Here is a 19,037-nt window from a genome sequence, read left to right on the forward strand (position 1 = left end):
CTTCTCAGCCCAACGTATACGAAGTCATTGTAAATCAGCCAACTCAAAATGGCACCGAGCGAAAAGATCTTTGTCACCATCTCAATGTAATCTTTCAAAATAATGAGCAATAAAATATTACAATCTCTAAGAGTAGCGCTACTTAAGCCGGTAACCCTATTATCAAATAGTGATAAAGTGAAAGAAGCAATACTGTTTACATCAGTAAACATGACGATCCAATACAAGGAGGTCATACAGGCATAGCTGGAACCTAAGCAAAAATAAAAAGTTATTATTATTGGAAAAACATGACCAGAGATATATCAAAGTAAATAAGAAAATGCCTCAAATGCCAAAAATCAAAAACAACGAAACACACAAAGACCTTATTGACTATCAATCACAAATGGCTTTCGACAGGGTTATTGTGGATTACTACTCAAATCTGAACAAGGAAATGAATATGCAGTAACTGTATTTAACAAAATATCTTGTAGCAATACCAATACCGAATAAAAGTGCAAATAGAGTGGCAAATAGAGGATCAGAATTTAAAATTCAATAATAGAAGAATTATTCGAAAATTTGAATATCAAAAACATAACTTCTACCGCACATCATCATCATACTGTAGGTACCGTGGAGCGAAGCCACAGAACATTTAATGAGTTCATCCGATCATACATCTCAGTTGACAAAACAGATTGGGATGTGTGGCTCAAATACTTCGTGTATTGTTTTAATACAACCCCCTCTATGGCACATGACTATTGCCCATATGTGTTAGTTTTTGGTAAAACTTCAAATTTACCTACACATTTTTATGGTATATTAAAGATAAAACCCCTATAGAAGACTATGTTAAAGAATCTAAGTTTAGACTAGAACAAGCATTTAAGAGAGCTAGATTAATGTAAGAAGTTCATAAGCAAAAACAAAAAATTAGCTATGACAAAAATACTTTAGATTTTAATTTAAAATAGGAGATCAGGTGTTACTGAAAAATGAAACAGGGCATAAGCTAGACTTTAAATATACTGGACCCTATAAGGTTGAAAGCATAGAATAAAATGATAACATAGTAATTTCAATTAATAACAAGAAAGAAAGCAAACTTCGGCAAGCCGAAGTTCATATACCCTTGCAGCTATTGCAAGAATTAAATGCTTTTGAAAGCATTAAAATTATGATTTACTTGCGTTTATGTTGAAAAACATTGAAGCTATGATGATTTACAGCTCAATTATTAGATAGTTATTTTATACATATTTATTATTTCTATGGGAGCTATGTGATATAGTCTTCCGAATTAAAAAACAGCAAAGTTATAATTTTTTTTCAATTATTTTTCCGATTGTTCCTATGGGAGCTATTTTCCGATTTTGATGAAATTTTAACCATAATTCTGAAATATTTAACCATTGCTTTATGTCGAAGAACAAAACAAAAAATTAAAAAACAGCAAAGTTATAATTTTTTTTCAATTATTTTTCCGATTGTTCCTATGGGAGCTATATGCTATAGTCGTCCGATTTTGATGAAATTTAAACCATAATTCTGAATTATTTAACCATTGCTATATGTCGAAGAACTAAACAAAAAATTAAAAAACAGCAAAGTTATAATTTTTTTCAATTATTTTTCCGATTGTTCCTATGGGAGCTATATGCTATAGTCGTCCGATCCGGCTCGTTCCGACTTATATACTACCTGCAATAGAAAGACAACTTTTGGGAAAGTTTCATGCAGATAGCTTTAAAACTGAGAGACTAGTTTGCATATAAACGGACGGACAGACGGACAGACGGACGGACAGACGGACGGACAGACGGACAGACGGACATGTCTAGATCGACTCTACTAGTGATGCTGATCAAGAATATATATACTTTATAGGGTCGGAAACGTCTCCTTCACTGCGTTGCAAACTTCTGACTGAAATTATAATACCCTCTGCAAGGGTATAAAAACAGCAATTTTTTTTATTTATTTTTTCGATTGCTCCTATGGGAGGTATATGCTATAGTCGTCCGATTTTGATGAAATTTAAACCGTAATTCTGAAATATTTAACCATTGCTACATCTCGAAAAACTAAAAATAACAATTAAAAAACACCAAAGTTATAATATTGTTTTATTAATTTTTCCGATTGTTCCTATGGGAGCTATATGCTATAGTGGTCCGATCCGGCTCGTTCCGACTTATATACTACCTGCAATAAAAAGACAACTTTTGGGAAAGTTTCATGCAGATAGCTTTAAAACTAAAAGCCTAGTTTGCGTAGAAACGGACGGACAGACGGACGGACAGACGGACATGGCGAGATCGACTTGGAAAAATTTATGTCAATAGCTCATATACTGCGCGAAATGTAAACTAAATTTTATGTAATTGTAGTAAAAAAAAAGATAGTAGGCAGCTGAAATATATAGTTGTCTGATTGGCAAGAATTTTTACTCGCGCAAGGTATAAGTTAGCTAAGGTGTGGCAAGACATGATGCAATTCTCCAAATCAGCGGTCTGTAAGAATGAAATACAAAACCCGAGTCGCTGAGTGGTAGGGGAATGCACCGGGCACGAGGCGCTAAGTCAGCGGTCCCACGCTAGTCCCGCTGACCAAGGCGGTAGAGTAATGCAGCGGGCTATGCAGCGGATGCGAAGTACAAGGTTAGCACTCTGCAAGGTTAACGCTGCCGTCAATCCTGCGCGTCACCGCCGACGTCGGGCCTTCTGCCCGGCTTTCTTGGAGAACTTTTAAGTAAGCATTAATTAGTTCTTAACAGACTTGAAAGGAATCCAAACGGATTCCCGGATAAATTTAATAACAATAAACGGGAGTAATTCCAATAATAAAACTTTAGTTATCCAAACAGATTTCGAATTAATGTCAATCAACGATCGTGAGTACTTCTAATAAATACAAATTATAAATGCTAACGAAAAATTGTCTTGTTTTCACTGGCACCTAAACGAGTTAACGCAAACCCGTAAAACAGGCAATATTATAAAAAATAAATCTTTGAAAAAAAAACTCAATCAGAAACCTTTGCGAGAATAACTCAAAAATTGCAATTAATGAGAGCTCACTTTTTTTGTGTGGAAAAAAAGATTAAACAAAAAAGTTAAAAAACAACAAATTCTGGTGACTAACTGCAAAGCGCAGATCTCTAATGAAAGATAAATCTTTGAAATAAAAACTTAATCAGAAATCTGTGCGAGAATAACACAAAGATTAAAAAAGATTAAACAAAAAATAATTTTATTTTGTGTGAACAAAAGGTTTAAACAAAAGTTACTAGACAACCAAAAATTCTGGAAACTAACTGCATGACGCAGCTGTCGAATAAAAAAGAAATCTTTAAAGAAAAAACATTTCAATCAGAAATCTCTGAATAATTAAGCTCTCCAAAACCCTGCAACTATAATTAAAAATTGCAGGTAACACCTTAAAACCTCAAAACAAAATTTATTCAACAACAACCTTCTGGAGAATTGCTGTAGGGGAGGGACTTCGCTATTTACATCAACTTCAAGGAAACAAGACCTGGTGGATTGCAAATTGCAATAGCCTTAAAAAGGAAAATTAGAGTCTTTAACGGAAATCATTTAAGTGAACTTTTCGTGAAACCATTTAAAATATTCAGATTACTTATATGCTTATAAATCAAATACAAAAATAAATAATTTCTATTCGTCTTATCTGTGAATTGCAAACTACATTTTTTTTGTGCGCAAATATCTGTGTCAAATTCTGAGAAAAAGCCCATATTCTCGCGGTGGAGAGATAGGAAATCAGATCCAGATAACAGCGAGGAAACCACAGAATATAAGATATTAAAAGAATGAGGATCTATTAAAAACCTAGAAGAAGTTTATTGTCACAAAAGATACAGAGTCAGAAGAGAATAAAAAGAGCAATGGAAACAGATGTTTGAGGTAGCTGTACAGACAGCACTTAATCAACAAAGTCCGTAATTCGAAATTAAAGAACTCTCTAAACAGATAAATGGGTTAAAAGTCACGCCACCCACAGTAGAAGTGTATGAACAAATCTCTATAATAGAAGGAATAATGCGATCAACCTTTAGACATCGTGAAATCTTTGCCGGAATATGACGGCAAGCAGGAACAATATATTTCGTGGTGACAATTAGCCACAGTGGCATATTAGGTATTTAAACTATTTGAAGGTAGTTCAAAACTCTATCAAGCAGTAGCTATTATAGAGCACAAAGTGGGAGGATCGGCTGACGCCGTCCCAGCTTGCTTTAATACTGTTTTAAATTTTAGGGCTATCATAGCCAGGTTAGACTTTACCTATGTGGATAAGACGCCAATACAGGTGATACAACAAGAACTTAACCTTATTGCCCTTGGCAAAGTATTTAAATGAAATCAAAAAAAAAAAAACTTTGTTAACAAACAAAACGCTGATGTCTCATGATACTGCAGATGCGACAGTCCTGAACGAAAAATACAGCAGAGAAGCACTGCATACCTCTTACAATCACCCAAACTTTTCACAAAATAATCCTACAAAGGATATAAGGGCAGTTCGCCGAGTAACAGACAAAAGGTAAATACCATAACTCACGAACAAGAATACACCGAAGATTATAAGATACAGGTTCAAGACAATATAGAGGAAATCGAGAATGATTTACTCCCAACGGAAGACTGTAATTTTTTAGAGGGGAATCCCTGCTTTCGTATAGGTGCATCGAAAAACTACATTAAACATTGGCCAGGTCTGGCACACATAAAAAACGTGGAGGAACGTTTTATGGTCTCATCCCTCCATGGCTCCACTAAAATTAGAAAAAAATTTAAAATTAACGAAAATTCGTATTTTTTTATTTTCGGAAACCTTAAGGAATTCGATGGCATTGTTGGTCTAGATCATTTAAAGAAATTAAATGCTCGAATTGACCTTAGTACCGGTAGGATTGAACATAATTCAGGATCGGAAGATTTGCAATTTGCTAAATACAAGGATATCCCCAATGTGGGTAAAAAAGCATTTAATGTAATGATCACTAAGAGGGCTGGGGCATTCGCAGACCCTTATCAAGCCTTACCATATAATATAAACACGATAGCAACTATCCGCTCTGAAGGGGAACCCGTGTTTTCTAAGCTATACACTTACCCAATGAGTGTATCTGATGTCGTCAATGCAGAGGTTAAACAATTTCTAGCAAACGGTATAATCAGAAAATCACGATCCCGTTTGAGTTATTGATAAAAAAGGACACGAAGTGGCAACAAGAAAAACGCCTCGTTATCAAATTTAAGGAGACTAAATAAAAAAACGATTGACGATAAATACATTATCCCTAGTATTTTTACTATACTGGCAAATATGGGAAAGGCCCAGTATCTTACAACATTGGACCCTGAATCAGGTTTTCACCAAATCGAGTTGGCAGAGATAGATAGGGAGAAAATCGCCTTCTTTGTTAATAACGGAAGAATTGAGTTCTGTAGATTAACTTTTGGACTCAAGAATGCACACAGCATTTTCGAACGGGCAATCGATGATGTCCTACGGGAACAAATATCAAAGACATGCTATGTGTACGTCGTTGATGTCATCATCTTCTCTAAAACTAAAGAAGATCATATTAGGGAACTAAACTTGGTTCTTAAAAGCTTATATGAAGCTGGCATGAGGGTATCTCAGGAAAAGTTTAAGTTCTTCAAAAGGAGTGTAGAATTCTTGGGATTCATTGTGTCATGCACAGGACTTACAACGTCCCCAGATAAAGTAGAGGCAAAAGAAGCCTTCCAAGCACCTACTTCACTTTATAGCCTAAGATCATTTTTGGGTCTATGCCGCTATCATAGATTAAAAGGAGTTGCCACAATCGCAAAACCCCTAACGGAGTCTTAAATGGCGAAAATGGTAAAGTCAGCGCAAATCAATCATGAAAAATTAAAATTAAGTTATCACCCAAGCAACTAGAATCATTTGAAAATCTTAAACAAATTCTAGTGTCAGAAGAAGTGGTTCTATCATACCGCGATTCTAGCAAACCCTTTGACCTAACAACGGACGCTTCCGCGCACGCCTTGGGTGAAGTGTTGACACAGGAAATCGTTCACTTACAACCCGGGACAGTGCAATGCATTTCGCCACTAATGAGCGCGAACTTTTAGCCATTGTATGGGTGCTTAAGAACCTGAGAAATTATTTGTATGGGGTAAGAAAATTAAACATCTCACGACAGAACGCGAAACCTTTGCAGGACAACTCCGAATCTGATATCGCAACCATTCAAAGCGAATATTCGCGCGCGTACACTATAGAGTCAATAGATAAACCAGTAAATTGTTTCCGTCATCAGATAATCATTGAAGAAGCAGATTTCCCATCTAAGAGAACCTTTACTCTATTCAAAGAGAAAAACCGACATATTATTCGCTTTTCCGACCATAAAACTCTTTTAGCAACACTATTAGACGTAGTAAAATCATATGTCGTTAATGCCATTCATTGCGAACTGCCAATTCTTGCTTTTATTCAGTATAAACTAATCGAGGCATTTTCCTCGACGACAGTAACAGATATTCCTGACCAATCAGAACAAAAGTAAATAGTAACTTTAAAATATAATAGAGCCCATCGAGCAGCTCAGAAAAACGTTAAACAGATTCTGAGAGACTATTTTTTCCCAAAAATGCTTCGGCTAGCAACGGAGGTAACACTTAATTGTAAAATTTGCTCTATGGCAAAGTACAGCCTTCACCCTACAAGGCAAACAGTCGGCCAAACGCCGATACCATGTTATCCGGAAGAAATTCTCCATATAGACATATTTTCAACAGATTGAAAACTCTTTCTCACATGTGTTGATAAATTTTCTAAGTTTGCTATTGTACATCCGATTGGACGGACAGTTCAAAAGATTCCACTGCATCCTTGCTGAAATAGAGCGTTGCCTAAAAATCGAAAAAGAAATGAACGACACTAAGGAGGTTGTCTTACTAGCCACAACTAAATACAATAGAACTATCCACTCAGTGACTAATAAAACGCCTATAGAAATAATACACTCTAGATTTTCAGAGTTCGAAACCAAGATTAGTACAAAAATTCAACAGGCCCAAATAAACAAAACAGGTCTTACAAAAGTTATCAGGTCGGAGACAAGGTTTTTTTGAAATCAAATAAACGCCTGGGGAATAAACTCCCCTTTGCTTGGAGGGAGTAATTGAAGCAGACCTTGGGACGACAAGGGAGGGTGGTCCATAAGGACAATTTAAAATAACGATTCTTCTAGACCTAATTTAAAATTTAGTTCTTTGTTCTTTCCTTCTTTCTTGTTTCAGGTTAACGCTTTGGACTTTTATTCTGACTATGAACTTTTCGAGGGCCACTTCCTTAAAAATAAATGACTATTCACATTCGGACTTTATACCGTTATTGGATGGAGACGTCACAATCTGGGAGGAATTTGGGTATCTCGGACACTGCACTAATATTACTTCATATGAACTTTACAATTGATTACAATTGACGCTTTTACAAAGGATCACATAAGACGAATATTGACTGTGGACGACGGACGGATAGATTCTTTAAAGTTCATCATAAGAATGCTCGCAGGATTAACATATTAGGATCAGCCCTAAAAGAAATTGCAGGTAACTCAGACTTCCTTGACTGGGATCAAACTTAAATAAACCCAGCAATTCTGGATGAATTTGATATCAAGGAAATTAATCAAGAAAGACTCACAAATTTTAGCATTTCCGATCTTTTAGAAGTATCCCAGATAAAAGCATGTCAAAATAATTATGTAACACACTTCCTCATAAAATACCCCAAACCTTATTTAGTATGTAAGAAAATCTTCTATATACCCACTACAACATAGTAATAGGTTTCTAGACTTTAGGGAGGACAACTTAATCGCTGATTTTTTTAAAAGTCGGTTGCCATCCACCAGTGTGACGCTTTTATTGGAACGTTCTGCAGAAAATCTGATTCCCCTACATGTGCACCAGAATTAGTCAAATAACAACAATCGACAACGGAATACTAATTATTAACGATACTGCTGCGAAACTTCAAGACGACGACAGCCCTAAAAACCTTCCTAGGGGCACATATCCGGTAACCTTCGACGACTACGTTATGGTAAACAAGACCCTCATTAAAAACCACTGTAACAACTCAATACATCGGGTTAAATCGTATTTTACAAATGTTCCTTTTTCACTCTCCTTCCGCGGCGAGTGCAAAAATCAAACTAAAACTAATTATATTGAGAACTGTGAGGGTATTATAATTTCAGTCAGAAGTTTGCAACGCAGTGAAGGAGACATTTCTCTCAGTTTTAAAGCTATCTGCATAAAACTTTCCCGAGCCGGATCGGGCGACTATAGCATATAGCTCCCATAGGAACAATCGAAAAAAATAATAAAAAAATATTATAACTTTGCTGTTTTTTAATTTTTTTTTTTAGTTCTCGACATATAGTAATGGTTAAATATTTCAGAATTACGGTTCAAATTTCATCAAAATCGGACGACTATATCATATAGCTCGGAAAAAAATACAAAATAAATTATATCTTTGTTCTTTTTTAATTTTTTTTTTAGTTCTCCGACATATAGTAATGGTTAAATATTTTAGAAAAACGGTTTAAATTTCATAAAAATCAGACGACTATATCATATAGCTCCCATAGAAATAATAAAAATACATAAAAAAAACTATCTAATTAGTGAGCTGCAAATCATCATAGCTTCAATGTCTTTAAACATATACGCAAGTAAATCATAATTTTAATGTTTTCAAAAATGTTTAATTCTTGCAATAGCTGCAAGGGTATATGAACTTTGCCAAGTTTGCTTTCTTTCTTGTTTTCTACTGAATCTTGTATTCTCGTAATCTTATCTCGAATCTATTAAACATCAGTTCTGTTGGATCCGTGCCTGTAGTCCCATGAGGGACTACATTTTTTTGCGTTGATGGGCTATCTTTAGACTCTTCAATAAAGCTCTATTCATGTTTTCCACCTCGCCATTGTTATTTGCTCAGGTGCACATGATTTGCAAAAGTTTCGAAACTCAACACTAACATACTGACGACCATTATCAGTCCGCAACTCCCTTGGGTATCCTAACCTGGTAAAATATTCCATACACGCTTCAATTAACGATTCAGATATGATTGAGCGCAAGAACTTAAACTCCATATAACTCGAGTAATAATCTATTAAAACTAAGATGTATTCGTTAGTCGGTATCCCTGTCGATTTGGGGCCACCATGCCGTAAAGCACAGTCGCCGCTTCATTGCCGATTCGTCAGGGTGGATTCGCCAGTACCAACACCGATCGTTTTAGGGTTTACGGAATGACTATGCGAACTCCTCTTAGCATAATTGTTGACAACTCATGTCGGAAAGGGTATAGTTTATTTGAAAGTGCGGAGTTCCTAGAGTTCATCAGCCGTTTATATCTGAAAAACCCTCGGGGCGTAATGAATGTTGTGATCTGTCGACTTGATTCCTCAGCTCCAATTGATGGTACACGTCCGTGAGATCCAATGTGAAAAGAATTTAGCGTCTCCCAACTTAGTCATAGAAGACTCAAACGTAGGCAAACGGTAATTTTCTCTAAAAATCGCTCGGTTGGCCTGCCGCATTTCCAAACACGGTCGAATGTTCCCGTTTTTTTTAAAAGCAATAACTATTTAAGGACAACATAAGGATCTATTGACAGTTTCACGGTAACATCTTTCCACTTAGGGATAGGTGTTACTATTTCAATGTGATTTATTGGTAAGCCCATCCGCAGAACATACAACTTTGTTGCTTTTTCCTGTCCAAGTAGCGATTGTCGTCCTTCCTCAGATACGAAAAAGATGCAAACAACTCCGAGCTTGGCTTGACTGCTATTGGTGCCTCAAAAATACAAATGACATTAAAAATTGTGAACGAAGCGTATCCTTTAAATTGAAAACAGTCGGTTTTTTCGCCTGGAGATTAAACCAATCGTGCTGAGAAATAAGATTTAAACGGGGCCCGGAATCGATTATCATGGCAACATCTTCACCACCAATTCTACATTTAATCCATTCTTCGTATTCCTCGTCACTATTTATTTTTAAACAGGTTTCTCGACTAATTTCCTTTCCCTCGTGGTTGCCGTCTTAAACCAACCGTACGTTTCTTCTTTTGAAACTTTCGTTCTTTCCATCATACGACTGTGGGTATGCACGTTTTAAAACAGTACGGCATTTCCGGGCAAGATGGCCCTGCGGGAACATCGATTACACTATCCTCCTTATGACCTGACCGTTCACATCTTCCACAATAATTTTGACTGGTTGGCCGCGATTTCCAATTGGAACTTTGATTAATTGTGTCTGAAAACGGCTTCGATAGCATTGTCTGTGATTGCTTAATAATTTCTTCGTCGACCTGGCAAGAATTTTCTTTTTTAGTTCCGGACTAGCCCAAGTATCAATAATTTTATCCTTCAAAGATATTTCTTTGAAGAAACTTCATTTTTTAGCTGATGGCGATGTCGTTAAATGAATTTCCCAAAAACTTCGCACTCTTCAGGAGATATTTTCCTGAAAAGGTGTCTCTCAAATGTCGAATTTTGTTAAGGTGAGAAGTATGTTGTTCGACCAATGTCGAAAATACGTAATTTTCCTCCTCCTCGTTGAACTCGACTTTAGCACCGGGAAGTGCATATGCAACCGTTTCTAATTGCGTGCCAATCAAATGTAGCAACTTTGTCCTCCTCTCCTCGGTTACCGATTGGACGTCTTTAACCTCCAGATATATTTGGAAAGCTCGAAGTCAGTTCTTCCATTCCCTTGGGAGTACGGACTTTTCCAGATTTTTGCAAAGGAAAGATTTTATGATACTCTCAGCCATCTCAAATTAATTCTGCACCTGAAAACAAATATATATATATATATTTTTATATTAAACATGCTTTTTTTACAATATATTTATCCGCACACCGCCCCTGATCACTGGCAGATAATGTCTTATTTATTATTTAAATTTCAAATTTTCAACGGCACTCTACCTCTGACCACTGCCAGATAATGTTTCATTTATTATTTAAATTTAAGTTTTTTTAATCGGCACTCTGCCTCTGACCTTTGTCAATATTTTTTTTTTATGAAGTCAATAAACCAATCTTCAAGGAAACAAGACCTGGTGGATTGCAATATCCTTAAGAAGGAAAATTAGAGTCTTTAACGGAAATCATGTAAGTGAACTTTTCGTGAAACCATTTAAAATATTCGGACTTTCCTTGAGAGTTAACATTTTTATAAAAATATTCAGATTACTTAAAAAAGTTATTATATTGAGAATACAACATTTTTGCTTATAAATCAAATACAAAAATAAATAATTTCTATTCGTCTTATCTGTCAATTGCAAACTAAATTTTTTTTGTGCACAAAAATCTGTGTCAAATTCTGAGAAAAAAACAATATTCTCGCGGTGGAGAGATAGGAAATCAGATCCAGATAGCAGCGAGGAAACCACAGAATATAAGATATTAAAAAAATGAGGAGCTATTAAAAACGTACAAGAAGTTTATTGTCACAAAAGATACAGAGCATAAAATGTCGACCGATCAATTGAACCAATTGTTTGAGGTAGCTGTACAGACAGCACTTAATCAACAAAGTCCGTAATTCGAAATTAAATAACTCTCTAAACAAATAAATGTGTTAAAAGTCACGCCACCCACAGTAGAAGTGTATGAACAAATCTCTATAATAGAAGGAACAATGCGATCAACCTTTAGACATCATGAAGTCTTTGCCGGAACATGACGGCAAGCAGAAACAATATATTTCGTGGTGACAAACAGCCACAGTGGCATATTAGGTATTTAAACCAATTGAAGGTAGTTTAAAACTCTGTCAAGCAGTAGCTATTATAGGGCACAAAGTGGGAGGATCGGCTGACGCCGTCCCAACCTGCTTTAATACTGTTTTAAATTTTAGAGCTATCATAGCCAGATTAGACTTTACCTATGTGGATAAGACGTCAATACAGATGATACAACAAGAACTTAACCTTATTGCCCTTGGCAAAGTATTTAAATGAAATCAAAAAAAAAAACTTTGTTAACAAACAAAACGCTGATGTCTCATGATACTGCAGATGCGACAGTCCTGAACGAAAAATACAACAGAGAAGCACTGCATACTAGAGGTGGAGAACTATCGATAGTGGGCGCCATCGATAGTCGACGATAGTTTATTTTAAACCATCGATAGTGTCGATAGTGCCATCGATAGTGGCTCGATAGTGTAGCCCAACAAAAAAAAATTTTTTAAGCAAATATAAAAATATGCTTTATTTTAACTAAGTTACGATTTAAAAAAAAAAATGAAACGAATACAATAAAATATTCTTTATTTCAGCCAAGAGTTACGATTTAAAAACAAAAGAATGTTAAAATTTTTTTCTTTGAGCCGGGTTCGCCTCTCCGATATTATTTGGCCCGCCTTGCTGAATGTTCTTTCAGACTCCACGGACGTAGCCGGAATGCAAAGATATTTGGCGAAAAGGCTCAAAATGGCAGGGAAATCAGTTTGATTCACCTGGAAAAAAGTAATATACTTAATTATATGCAATTAATAACTCGGCACTTTTAATTAAGGCATACCTTCATCCATAATAGAGGGTCGATATCTTGTCCGACAATTGCCCTTTCCAGATACTGCCTCTTAGTTAAAATTGCATCGACTCTTGAGTTTACAAATTTATTCATGGAACGCTCACCCAAAAAATCGAACAAAGTATCCTGTAAACTTGAATCCGGTGCTGCGGGTTGATTACTTGCGGTCTCTTTAACTGGAAAATTGGCCAGCTCATTTTCAAAACATTTTGCTGCTTGTTCAGCGTTTGAGCTATGTTGAAATCCATTTTTTTTGAACCGTGGATCCAAAAGCGTAGCCATCCTGCAGACTGTTCTCTGCTCATATACGGAAAGACGTTGCTTGATTGATTCCATCAATATTTTGTTTAAAGTTTTTCCTTGAAGAGTTTGTAGTAAAGGTACAACACTTTCGATTTTCCGAAAAAGTCCATATGTCATGGGAATAATCAGCAATATCTTTCAGCATAAGTATTTCCTCAGCAGTAAATGGCTGCGGTGCATTCGTTGTTGATTGTAAAACTTTGGCAATGGCAACGTTCATTTTTATAATACGCTCAATCATAAAATAAAAACTATTCCACCTAGTGGGCGTTTCTTGCAACAAAGTATATTCTGAGCCTTCTTGAGCTAATTTGAGCTTTTCATTTGATATAGTGTTTTGCTTGAAAAATCGAACGATTGATTTACACTTAGTAAATAAAGCTTGAAGCACTGGGTCATCAACTTTTAGAGCATCTTGCACCACGAGATTTATAGTATGCGCAAAGCATGGCAGATTGCGAATATGCAATAGATCACATGCTTTAAGCATGGAGCTGGCATTGTCGGTAACAATACATACAGTTTTTTCCAGAATGTTCCATTCAATAAAAATGTCCCGCAATGTATCAGCAATGTTTTGTGAACAATGATTAGTTATGCTTAGAAGTTTTTTTGTTGCTAAGGATGCTGTTTTTAATTCGTAGTTATATACGAAATGACCCGTCACAGTCAAAAAACTAGCATTGGCACTTGATGTCCACAAATCACACGTAACTGCGATATTCGAAACATTTACAAGGATTGCTGATAACTTGGCAGAAGTTTCGGTAAAATAATTATACATCAGCACATCTCTTAAGTGCGTCTTGCTGGGTAATTTATACCGAGGATCCAACACATCTTTGGCAACCATTTCAGTTAGAGCTTTATCTATGTCAGTCTTTCTTTTAGAATTTGAATCATACATGACGGCTCTTTTAAAGTAAGACGCCACAGTGTTCATGCTCGATCTGCAACTGCTGCTTGTAGATATAGTGACGTTCCTCTCAGCACGTACAACTTGTGTGCTCGATTCTGGGCTCTTTCTTTCCACGCCAGGATGGAACCTTTTTAAATGGTCGTGCAAGTTAGATGTATTGCCGCTTGTCTTGTATTCTTTGCCACAATCGAGACATTTGGCATATTTCTTGTCGTCAGACCTTTTAAAATATTTCCAAACATGTGAAATTTTCGACTTCTTTTTGTTACTCTGTTGATTTGGTTCCAAATCTTTTTCAGAGTCTGTGCTGGAGGAGCACTCACAGTCCGGCTTGTCGGCACTTGATGAAGACACTCGACGTTTACCTTAAATTTAACAAATTATAGATCAAAACACTTACGTATATAATATAGTAAACATACACATATTTAAAAAGCGATCCATATTAATTTAACTAATTGTTTCTTGTTTTTAAATTTTTCCTCGTTTTTGCATTTGACGCCGACACGGAAAATGCGCGAACAAATTTTTTAGGGATGTAAGAAGCGCACTATCGATGGCACCATCGATAGTGGATGGGCCAGTATCGAAGGTGTCTGCTGCCATCGATGGTGGCTCGATAGTGCTAAACCATCGATAGTGGCGATAGTGCCACCGATAGTTCTCCACCTCTACTGCATACCTCTTACAATCACCCAAACTTTTCACAAAATAATCCTACAAAGGATATAAGGGCAGTTCCCCGAGTAACAGACAAAAGGTAAATACCACAACTCACGAACAAGAATACACCGAAGATTATAAGATACAGGTTCAAGACAATATAGAGGAAATCAAGAATGATTTACTCCCAACGGAAGACTGTAATTTTTTAGAGGGGAATCCGTGCTTTCGTATAGGTGCATCGAAAAACTATATTAAACATTGGCCAGGTCTGGCACACATAAAAAACGTGGAGGAACCTTTTATGGTCTCATCCCTCCATGGCTCCACTAAAATTAAAAAAAAATTTAAAATTAACGAAAATTCGTATTTTTTTTTTTCGGAAACCTTAAGGAATTCGATGGCATTGTTGGTCTAGATCATTTAAAGAAATTAAATGCTCGAATTGACCTTAGTACCGTTAGGATTGAACATAATTCAGGATCGGAAGATTTGCAATTTGCTAAATACAAGGATATCCCCAATGTGGGTAAAAAATCATTTAATTTAATGATCACTAAGAGGGCTGGGGCATTCGCAGACCCTTATCAAGCCTTACCATATAATATAAACACGATAGCAACTATCCGCTCTGAAGGGGAACCCGTGTTTTCTAAGCTATACACTTACCCAATGAGCGTATCTGATGTCGTCAATGCAGAGGTTAAACAATTTCTAGCAAACGGTATAATCAGAAAATCACGATCCCGTTTGAGTTATTGATAAAAAAGGACACGAAGTGGCAACAAGAAAAAATGGGAAAGGCCCAGTATCTTACAACATTGCACTTGAATCAGGTTTTCACCAAATCGAGTTGGCAGAGATAGATAGGGAGAAAATCGCCTTCTTTGTTAATAACGGTAGATTTGAGTTCTGTAGATTAACTTTTGGACTCAAGAATGCACACAGCATTTTCGAACGGGCAATCGATGATGTCCTACGGGAACAAATATCAAAGACGTGCTATGTGTACGTCGTTGATGTCATCATCTTCTCTAAAACTAAAGAAGATCATATTAGGGAACTAAACTTGGTTCTTAAAAGCTTATATGAAGCTGGCATGAGGGTATCTCAGGAAAAGTTGAAGTTCTTCAAAAGGAGTGTAGAATTCTTGGGATTCATTGTGTCATGCACAGGACTTACAACGTCCCCAGATAAAGTAAAGGAAAAAGAAGCCTTCCAAGCACCTCCTTCACTTTATAGCCTAAGATCATTTTTGGGTCTATGCCGCTATCATAGATTAAAAGGAGTTGCCACAATCGCAAAACCCCTAACGGAGTCTTAAATGGCGAAAATGGTAAAGTCAGCGCAAATCAATCATGAAAAATTAAAATTAAGTTATCACCCAAGCAACTAGAATCATTTGAAAATCTTAAACAAATTCTAGTGTCATGCCACTTGAGCTATCTAATACTATCGCTCACAGATGTGCCTTCACCGAGAGTTCTTGTGCGGGGGGCAAAATAAATAACTTCCCCGCCCAGACTAAAAAGATTAGGTCTCTGCGTAGACCATAGCTAAGATTAGAATAAGATTTTCACATAAGTTTCTAGTCAAGAAGTTTTAAATAAAATGAGTTTCAATACAGAACTCAATCAAAAAAGGTTGTATTTATTTACTATCCTTAACATTTTGGTCCTACGAGCAACTCTACAGTTTTCCCCCACCAGTGGTAAGAGACTTAGAGGAAAGCCAGCACCTTAATTGACTCTTGTTTTCCCCTTTATGGTAAGAAACAGAGTATAAATTTAAAAGCATAAAGACAAATAAAAGTCCTTATATTTTAAAGCAATTTTCAAAAATAATAAAAAAATAAAAAATTTTTTGTGAAATTGTGGTCGAGAAATCGACAAGTTAAATTAAAAAAAATATATAATAAATTGTCATCGAACAATTTGATTTTGAGGCGTTTTCGTGGCCTTACAAGAACGAAAGAAAAAAAGTTATTAATTAAAACCAGGCGTATTCGAGGCCACACATCGAAAAAGTGCAAAAAAAAAGTATATATATACATATATTTAAACTATCAGTGACAAAAAACAAATATTAAAGTTAAAAAAAAAAAACCCAATATTAACTGTTCAAAAATAAATAATAAAAAGATTTAAAAAAAAAAAAAAAAACTTAAATCATCTTTAAAAACAACAACGTAAACCCTCAAAGAGACGACAACTGAAAGAAGGCCAGCAGGATCAACAACAGGATCGGCAACAGAGACAAGGACAAGGCAGCAGCAGCAACAATGACCATCAGCAACAACAGCCGCAACAACAAGCGCATCAGCAACAACAGCATCAGCTAAAACAACTACAACGGCGACAACGGCAGTGACGACAACAAAGACACCAGCTAAGTTAATCTTAAAATTTATTTTTATAAGTTAAGAGCATTTTAATATTAAGAAAAGATAAATCCGTTCAGACGCTCTCGAGTTTTAGCAAAACTAACGAACAGCAATTAATTTATATATATATACATATACAAAACTAAAGCCAAAACCATGTTGTCCGCTGAAACTATTGCCTTAATAAAAAGGCAAGTAGAAATTACAAAACTAATTCATACCCTTAGAGAGCTACCTAGACTTCATTCGAATATTTGAAACAGTATGAGGAATTAAGGTCCGAATGTGTTCAAAATCATTCGGTTTTGGTTCAAATTGGAGTAGTCGATCATGACTACTTCAAGAAGAACCATTATGAGAAAATGATGTTAGATCTCTCAAATATAAAAGATAGGATAAATAGGCTGACGAAGTTGACTTAGAGGCCAGTAGTTCTAAAGTTGTCAATAAATTAGATAGGGCAATAGAACAGGTACGAGATTACTTAAAATAAACTTTTGAAGACATTAAGCTAGATAATGTTTCAACTTTTGAAATTAAAGTCCAGAAATTAGAATTTTATTGGACAAGAATAGTAGGTCTAAAACAAGTCGACCAAGTAGATGTCACTGATAGGGGTTATGACGAGGAGTTGAACGAGTAAGAGTTCGACATCTCGTCAATAACCAACACAATGAAAAAAAAAATCGAACAAATTCTGCCCGGAAAGGTTAACGTTGGAAATCATAAAATTGATAATTTGCCAACGTTACCTAAAATTCAGGTACCCACGTTCTATGGAGATTCCAAAGACTGGGACCTGTTTTATGAGTTGTTTAAGAACTCATTCATTTGAGAGAGGATCTAAGTCCTTCTTTTAAGTTCAGTTACCTAAGATCTCACTTAAGGGAGAAGCCAGAAATGTAGTTTCTCACTTATTGTTGGGATCTGGGGAGAATTATGAGGCCGCTTGGGAGTTATTAACCAAGCGGTACGAAAATAAAAGGAAAATTTTTTCCGATCAATTAAACCGCCTTCTGGATCTTCAAATCGTAAATGTTGATTCAGTTAGGCAACTAAAAATATTTATTGACACGATTAACGAGTCAATACATATGATAAAATTGAAGGCACAACTTTCTGATGAAGTGGATATTATGTTTGCACACATAATAATTAGGTAAGAAACTCTTCAACTATATGAGAGCCATGATAAAAAAACTAAAGAGATTCAAGCGTTGTCGGACGTCATTGAATTTTTAGAGCAACGGCTAAGTTCGATAAGTTCAGTTCAGGATGAACTACTAATAATTGTCCCATATGTAAAATTTCGGGACATTTTATATTCCAGTGTCAGAAATTTAAGGCTTTAAATCCATCAGAAAGGATGGAAAAAGTAAAATATGCCCATTTGTGTTTCAAATGTCTGAAACACTCATTTAATAAAAAATGTCAAAGCGACATTTCATGTTCTATTTGCAAGAAAAATCACCACAGCATGCTACATATAAATTATAACGTTAACCAAAAATTAGAAAAGGTTAACACTTGCAGGACATCCGAACAGGCGTTGCTTGCTCAAGTATGCGTTCAAATAAAATCCTCAAATGGAGGGTTTGAAAATTTCAGAGCTTTGATTGACAGTGGTTCTCAAAGCACCATAATTTCTGAAGAATCTGTGCAGATTCTAAAATTACAAAAAATTCGATCTCAAACAGAGATCAGTAGAGTATCCTCCACAGGATAGTGCTTCTCGAAGCACAAAATTCATCTTTCAATTAAATGTAATGCTTCCCAAAAATTTTAAAAGTTGAAGCATTAGTACTCCCAAAACTTATGAGGACTCTCCCAGCCCACAAAGTCGAAGGGCAGAATGAAGGTAAGTATTTCTTACCGCACCAAGCCGTGATCAGAGATTCGAGCTTGACGACCAAATTAAGAGTAGTTTTTGACGCTTCAGCAAAAACTACTAATAACAAAAGTTTGAGCGATATAATGTGGGTTGGTCCACGAGTTCAAAAGGATATTTTTGACATTATCGTTAAATGGAGAAAATGGGAATATGTGGTATCCGCGGATGTTGAAAAAATGTATCGTCAAATAAAGATTGATGATGAGGATCAGCAATACCAG

General features: G+C 35.9%; 1 protein-coding gene across 1 annotated transcript; it reads right to left on the reverse strand.

The window, feature by feature from the left end:
- Positions 1–12,414: 12,414 nt before the first annotated feature.
- LOC121467794 (E3 SUMO-protein ligase ZBED1-like) lies at positions 12,415–16,005 on the reverse strand. The gene is made up of 2 exons (XM_041710076.1): positions 12,646–16,005; positions 12,415–12,580 (listed from the first exon to the last, which is right to left on the reverse strand). The coding sequence occupies exon 1, from the start codon at positions 13,901–13,903 to the stop codon at positions 12,959–12,961; it is 945 nt and encodes a 314-aa protein (XP_041566010.1). The 5' UTR covers positions 13,904–16,005; the 3' UTR covers positions 12,415–12,580; positions 12,646–12,958.
- Positions 16,006–19,037: the final 3,032 nt, after the last annotated feature.

The sequence above is a fragment of the Drosophila elegans genome, unplaced genomic scaffold (assembly GCF_018152505.1).
Source record: "Drosophila elegans isolate 14027-0461.03 unplaced genomic scaffold, ASM1815250v1 contig_753, whole genome shotgun sequence".
Lineage (NCBI taxonomy): Eukaryota > Metazoa > Arthropoda > Insecta > Diptera > Drosophilidae > Drosophila > Drosophila elegans.